At 39.0% G+C, this 7,668-nt stretch overlaps 1 protein-coding gene across 2 annotated transcripts in view; it reads right to left on the bottom strand.

The window, feature by feature from the left end:
- DARS (aspartyl-tRNA synthetase) overlaps positions 1 to 7,668 on the bottom strand; it is an 82,306-nt gene that overhangs the window by 23,383 nt on the left and 51,255 nt on the right. For both annotated transcript variants that reach the window (XM_025404213.1, XM_025404212.1), the window contains 2 exons: positions 5,531 to 5,611; positions 4,394 to 4,453 (listed from right to left, as the gene is read on the bottom strand). In XM_025404213.1, the coding sequence (XP_025259998.1) occupies positions 4,394 to 4,453; positions 5,531 to 5,611 (141 nt within the window). The remainder of the gene's footprint in view (positions 1 to 4,393; positions 4,454 to 5,530; positions 5,612 to 7,668) is intronic.

The raw sequence follows: 7,668 nt of genomic DNA on the forward strand, positions 1-7,668 counted from the left end.
AGTAGCGTGATTTCAGCTAACTGCAACCTCTGCCTCCTGGGTTCAAGTGATTCTCCTGCCTCAGCTTCCTGACTAGCTGGGACTACAAGCACTGCCTGGCTAATTTTTTGTATTTTTAGTAGAGATGGGGTTTCACCATGTTGGCCAGGCTGGTCTTGAACTCCTGACCTCAAGCGATCCACCCGCCTCAGCCTCCCAAAGTGCTGGGATTACAGGCATGCGCCACTGTGCCTGGTCTGATTTATGCAGAATTTCTTTTTCCTTCTTTTCTTTTTTTGAGACGGAATTTCTTTCTTGTCACCCAGGCTGGAGTGCAATGGTGTGATCTTGGATCACGGCAACCTCTGCCTCCCCTGTTCAAGCGATTCTCCTGCCTCAGCCTCCTGAGTAGCTGGGATTACAGGTGTGTGCCACCACGCCCGGCTAATTTTTGTATTTTAAGCAGAAATGGGGTTTCACCATGTTGGCCAGGCTGGTCTTGAATTCCTGACCTCAAGTGATCCACTGCGCTGGCCAGAATTATGTAGAATTTCTACTCAAACAAAAGTAATCTCTGTGAGAAAGAATCCGAACTGTCTGCAATTGCTATTATATTACTGTAACAGGGGAATTCCAGTTGTATGTGTTCAGGTTAACTCTGTGTCAAGACATTCCAACACATATCCATTCATTCTAATGTATGACAAAAACGCTAGCCAATCAAGTATGTATGTCCTATGGAGGGACCCTGTGATACACAGCAGTGCTGAGCACCCTTAAAATATTTTTCTAATTGATGTATTGGTCTTGAGGTCAACAGTTATGACATCCCTGAGGATACCTCCCTTGACTATTTCAGACTATCCAGATCTACTTTCAAAGAACTCCTATAGCTGTGGTGATCAAACACCTATCATTTCCATGGCAGCCCCGAGTTCCCAATTTTCTGTCCACTGCTGACACAAACCAGCATTTCTTAAACTTGTCTTTTGTCTTCTACTATCATTTCTGTCTACTGGGTATCTCTCATACTAGTACTTAATATTTTCCTTTAATTCAGGTTTTAAAACTTAACTAATTCCAAGCAATAATATCCATGAAAACATGGTTTTATTTGCTGGTTATATTGTATAGCTATTAAAATAAAAAATGTTCATCTGTTTAACACCCAGAAATCACTGTGTACCTCCGGTGGTAAAGCTACCATACTTGGGAAAACACTGCAAAACCACTGAAATGTCATATAAGTTTCAATATATTGGCATCAAAACTATATTGCCAAGATAATCTCTTATATTACAAAAGTAAAAAACTTCTCTTAAAGAGTTGAGATTTTAATTTTTAGTTTGGAAAATATGTATTGAAAGTAATGAGCTAGGCGATGTGTTAGAAGATGGGCTCTTGATATTATCTAATTTTTCTTTGTTTCAGCGTTTTGTGGCTTTGTTAACAGAAAGTTTCAGGGAGATATGGCAAACAGGCTTATTTCCAATCAGTTAGCGGAGGCTGCCCTGAGTGCTGTGTGGCTACTTTAAGCTCATCAAGAATAATATGTATGTGGTATGTTGTGACTGACTGGGGGCATTTGCCATGAATGTAATTCTTTCTCTTGGACAGACTGTTAACCCCTTAACTCATGTACTTGCCTTGACTTAAGGGATTAACAGTCTGTCCAAGAGAAAAGAATGGTGAAGACAAAGGTGACCAATTTCAAAACAAAAATATGTAATTGATAAGATGAAACCACACCCTAATAGCAGATACTTTTCATTCATTAACCCACAGGGTCAAAGTAGGGTTCATTGGTGAACAATAAAATATATGCTCAGATAGCTATTTCTTAATCCCTGCATGCCAAAATATACCTAAACATTCAGGAAAAAAATGTTACAGAATTACATAGTAGAAGCTATTTGATAGTGTGATTTCAGAGGTAGCACTGAGGATAATGTAGTGTATTAGCAAACGAAGGGAACTTTAGGAAAGCCATGGGGTCTCAAGGGTTAGGTTGCCCATGAGTCCTGAATTGTCTATTCCCTTGGCATGTGAAACCGAGTAGCAAAAAAGAGCTGATGATTCACCTTTAAAGATGGCTCAGTTTCTATGCTTACCTGGCAACCCAAGGGAGGGCATCCCTATTAAGGAGACCTCACACTACTAGTCTTATCTCCCCAACAAAATGATGTGTTCTTTGAAGGTGACCAATATATATTCCACAGGATAAGAAACCTGTAATATGAACATAATAAATATTCTGTAGACTAGCTATAGTACAGGGGGTCTAGATAAAGAAACAGACTGTAATTTTGAACCAACTAAAGTAATCCATTCATATTTGGGAAAAGTACTTAAACAATGATTCTCAAGAGGGAAGACTAACATTTACTCCTAGGACAACCTTCACCTGTACCTAAGAGTGAGGTGAAATAAAGGGAACAATTCTGATCTAAAGGGAACTCTCTTGAATAGGTTCCCAGAAAACCTTCCTAACAACCTGCTAACCTATGAGGACGAAGCTAATTTGCCGTGCCAATCCGGAGTATGAGCTATGTGAGTGCTAGGCATGAAAAGGGTGCCAAAGACATTTTAATTCACTTTTCTAGGAATGAAAATTGCTTTAACCTTCTTGGGGGCTGGAAAGTGAAGTAGTTTTAATCAGGGCACCTGCCTGGAAAGTTCAGAGAGAAAACAATTCATCTATGAGAAAAAAGTTAGGCTACACTAGAACCTAAAGGAGGATATATCTCGGAACATTCGTATTAGAGAAGAAGAATGGCAATTTTGCCTTTTATTTCCAAATTCTTTAACCCTTGACTTTGCTGAGAGTCTATGAAAAGAACTAGTTGGGGACTAAATTAGATAGTAGTTTATTTTTTATTTGTTGAGACAGGATCTTACTCTGTTGCCCAGGCTGGAGTGCAGTGGTACAAACACAGCTCACTGCAGACTCAACCTCCTGGGCTCAAGCAATCCTCTTGCTTCAGCCACCTGAGTAGCTGGGACCATGGATGCATGCCAACATACTTGGCTAATTTTTAATTTTTTTGAGGAGACGGGGGTCTCGCCATGTTGCCTAGGCTGGTTTCAAACTCCTGCGCTCAAGCATTCTTCCCACCTCAGGCTCCCAAATTGTTGGGATTACAGGTGTGAGCCACTGCAGCCAACCAAGACAGTAGTTTAGAAGGAATCTAAGGTGTTTAAAACCTTAAAGTGACTAATGTACACAATGTCTCCCAAAATGTAAAGTCAAAGTAAGAGTTAAACATGTGAATGCTTGCAAGGGCCAAATAACATGAATGAATGAAATGAATGATATTTGCTGGCTGGTGCAGGGCAAAGCAAAAGACAGTGTAAGAAACCTGTATATGTCCCATCTAGCATGCTAGCTCATGTGCCAGATTCTCCTCTTTTTAAGAAGTGTCATCCAGATTTTAATGTGAAAACGCATTTTTTCAATGGTGGCAATGAATTTAAACAAAACAAAACAACCCCAAACCCAAAAACTCCTCAGGCCAACTTCTAGAGGCACAAACCAATAATAACTTGTGTGAACAACTAGCAAGGACAAATAAATACAGAATGATGTCTCACTCCTGTGGCCAACATACATGAAAAACCTGAGGTTTCTAGGTAGTATCAAGAGGACTTTGGATTACTGCTTGCTTTTTCTATACAAATTAAAATGGAAAAGGTAAAAGACAAAAGGCAAATAATTAGGAATAACATGAGTAAATAATAAGGGTAGACTCACATGATGGTAGAAGAGCCAAGAAGAACTCTTAAGGTGACAAAAAATTTGAGCTTCAGGTAGAATATTTAAGTAAAAAAGGAAGATGTGGTCAAAATATTAAGAAAGAAAGATGCAATGGTTTACTACAATAATGATGAAACCACTAAACTCTCTTTCACTTGCAACCAAACCAGAAAGGGAAACAGGAGACCCATGAGACTACTGCATAAACCACTAGGGCCAACTGCTTGTATATTTTTAATTTGGTGCTCCAATCAAACTCAAAGGATTGAAGCATTAATTACTCATCTCCACCTGGTCGATCTAAAATGTGCATGTAATTTTTTTCATAACTTTGTAGTGATATTAATGGTTATGTTTCTACTTCCTGAATAACTTGTCTAAAAAAGATACCACCTGGAAGCAAGATCATTTACTGGCTTCAAATTCATCTGTCATTTTAAAACAAAGCAAGTCAATATCCTGTTAACTAGTATTTAACTGTTCCTGTTGCCTGCAGTTCTTTTTAGGGGAAGGTCAGTCAGAAAAGTAAATTGTTTCCTGTATTACCATACTTACAGTCAGGCAAATACCATTAGCTTTATAAGCCTGAGACAGGTATGGTATCCCTGCCCCTCTCGATTGCGGCCTAATTGCTTCACTTAATAAATAAATTAGGCATACCCTAAGATCAATGACTCTGTTGTCTAATCTTGTATCCTGGTTAACAGTAGCTCTTCCTTCCTAAAAAAAGAAGAAAAGAAAAAAACAAATTTTACTTATATTTTGAAGAGCACAAAAAATACTTTTAGAAGTCATATTTACTTTTAATTGAGCAGGATGTTTGTATGTTAATACTATGCCCAAAAATCTCAGGGATCTCAAATAATGGTAGAAACACAAAGTGCGGCCAGAGAGAAGTTAACATTAAAAGAGAGATGGAAAGAAGACAAAGAATTAACAGATATTAATGGTTTCTTTCCCTCCTCCACCCCTCAAAGCCTTGCCTCATTATTGGGATATAAGAAAAATTCACCACCCGCTTCTTCATTGATTCCTGGATTTAACCTGCTAGCCCAAGGGTGAAGGAACAGATAAAAACTGACAGAGTAGTGGTTCTCAAAATGTGGTCTGGGGAGCAGTGAAGGTGCCTGAGACTTTCCGGGAGTTGAAGAAGTCAAACTTACTTTTTCATAATAATACTTTTTCTTTCTCACCCTTCATGAGTACACTGAGCAGTTTTCTAAAGATTCTATGATGTGTATTCATCACAACAGAATGAATGCAGAGGCAATATGAGAATCTAGTTGTTGTCTATTAAGCCAAAAATTACAAAGAACTGTGGTTATATAAACAGAATGTCATCTGTAGCTGAGTGGTTAAGGCAATGGACTGCTAAATACAATGTCACTCTAATAATAATTATTTTTTGCTTTGGACAACTGTAATTTTTTCATAAAATGTTATTAGCTTCATGATTTGCATAATACTACATATGCCAACATGCATGCAATGTATATATAATTTTTAATAAGTAAATATTTAAAAATGTGTTTTAATTCGCAATACTATAAATATTGATATATATACACCAATAAAAACAAAAGCTTGTAGGGTTCTTAATTATTTTTAACAATGTAAAAGGCATCTTGATACCAAAAGGTTTGAGAATTGCTGATTTTAAGAGTAAATTTAAATAACAATGGAGCTCAAAATCACTTCACAGGCACCCTTAGTACAAAAGTAGGGCATTGGGTTTTCAATGTTTTGCAAACTAAATATACAGAGGAAGCATAATATTTCATAAGTATAATTTTTTACCTCTTCTCCTTCCGCCTCAGGCCGAACAGCATCATCCAGCTGCAGGGGCAGGCGGGGTTCAGCCAAACTGATCACATAAATCTGAAAGTGAGAGATTGCCAAAAATAGTAGAAAGCACACAAAATCTGCATCCTTTGCTTAAAAAACAATCTACAGTTGACTTAAGCATGAAGCAATGTTTGCATACATCTTTAATTGAAACTACTTGCTGAAATCAAACAAGATGATACAGGTTTTTTCACCTAGATGATTTGTTTAAAATGAGGATAATATTTTTTGCCTACCTCTATGGTTGTTAGAACAGTCAAATAAGATAACATATATAAAAATTATTTGTAAATTCGAAGATGTCTACCAATGTAATAAGTAATGACTGGGGTGTAGGCACTGGCTTACGGTCTAGCTATGTCAAAAAAGCTATGGTTAGGGGTTGGTGCTGTGGCTCACACCTGCAATCCCAGCACTTAGGAAGGCTGTGGTGGGTTGATCACTTGAGCCCAGGAGTTCGAGACCAGGCTGAGCAACATGGTGAAACCCCGTCTCTGCAAAAAATACAAAAATTAGTCAGGCATGGTAGCACGTGCCTAAAATCCCAGCTACTTGGGTGGCTGCGGCAGAAGGATCACTTGAACCTGGGAGGCAGAGGTTGCAGTGAGCCAAGATCGTACCACACTCCAGTCTGGATGATAGAGTGAGACCCTGTCTCAAAAAAACAGAAACAAAAACAAACATAAACACAAAAAAGCTATTTTCAGGGAAATCACTTAATCTCAGAGTTTCAATTAAAATAAAGCCTGCTATAAGAATCAAACAGAATAGGCCAGGCGCGGTGGCTCACACCTGTAATCCCAGCACTTTGGGAGGCTGAGGCGGGTGGATCATGAGGTCAGGAGTTCGAGATCAGCCTGACCAACATGGTGAAACCCTGTATCTGCTAAAAAACAAAAATTAGCAGGCTGGTGGCGCACGCCTGTAATCCCAGTTACTCAGGAGCCTGAAGCAGGAGAATCGCTTGAACCCGAGAGCAGAAGGGTTGATCATGCCATTGCACTCCAGCCTGGGCAAAATAAGCGACACTTCATCTCAGAAAACAAACAAACAAACAAACAAACAAAAATCAAACAGAATAATAAATGTGAAAACACTTCAGTCATGTGAAGGAGCAATTAACATATGACTTGTTGTTATTATTATTAGTTTTGAGATGGAGTACCACTCTGTCACCCAGGCTGGAGTGCAATGGTGTGGTCTTGGCTTACTGCAACCTCTGTCTCCCAGGTTCAAGTGATTCTCCCACCTCAGCCTCTCGAATAGCTGGGACTACAGGCACGTGCCACCACACAGGCTAATTTTTGTATTTTTAGTACAGACGGTGTTTCACTATGTTGGCCAGGCTGGTCTCGAACTCCTGACCTCAGGTGATCCGCCCACCTTGGCATCCCAAAGTGCTGGGATTACAGGCATGAGCCATCACGCCTGGCCGCCTTGTTATCATTAACAGCATTTGGCCAGTGCCACTGCCACTGCCACTACTAGGACCAAATTCAGTCCAGCTCTGCTACACTTCTTTTCTCATTCTTTCTCAAGTCCCCTTCATTGCTCTCTCTCATGTTACATATGTTACATATATCTCATTTCCTGCCAGTCTCCTGGTTAGGAAATACCCTAGAGGATGTTCCTTTATGTTGTCAAAATTCCTCAATATTCACTCGCACTAATTTCACATTTTAGTGATAAAAAGCAACTGGATCATAAAGACCGAGCTAGAGTCTTTTGCTCTTTGTTTTTCTGGCTACCTTTAAAAAGCCTATTACCGTATTAGTTAACCCAAACTATGTCTCGAAAACCTGCTAAAGCACAAACAGGAAAAATGCCTTATTTAGTTACTTCAGGAAAGGGAATTATACTCTTCTAGTTGGCAGATCAATATTGGCATTCAGCTGAGATACCCCAAGAAATAGTGTAGGAAACTTTAGTATTCCTTATCATAAAATAGAATTATCTGTCACCACTCCCCTCCCTAAACCCAAATTCTAGGATTCCCTTTGACAAGTTAACAGAAACTTGATCTCCAATCCAAACTGGAGGACTGAAGAGCTGCTACTTCTACTTTTTTTTTTTTTTTTTTTTTTTTTTTT

The sequence above is a fragment of the Theropithecus gelada genome, chromosome 12, assembly GCF_003255815.1.
Source record: "Theropithecus gelada isolate Dixy chromosome 12, Tgel_1.0, whole genome shotgun sequence".
Classification (NCBI taxonomy): domain Eukaryota; kingdom Metazoa; phylum Chordata; class Mammalia; order Primates; family Cercopithecidae; genus Theropithecus; species Theropithecus gelada.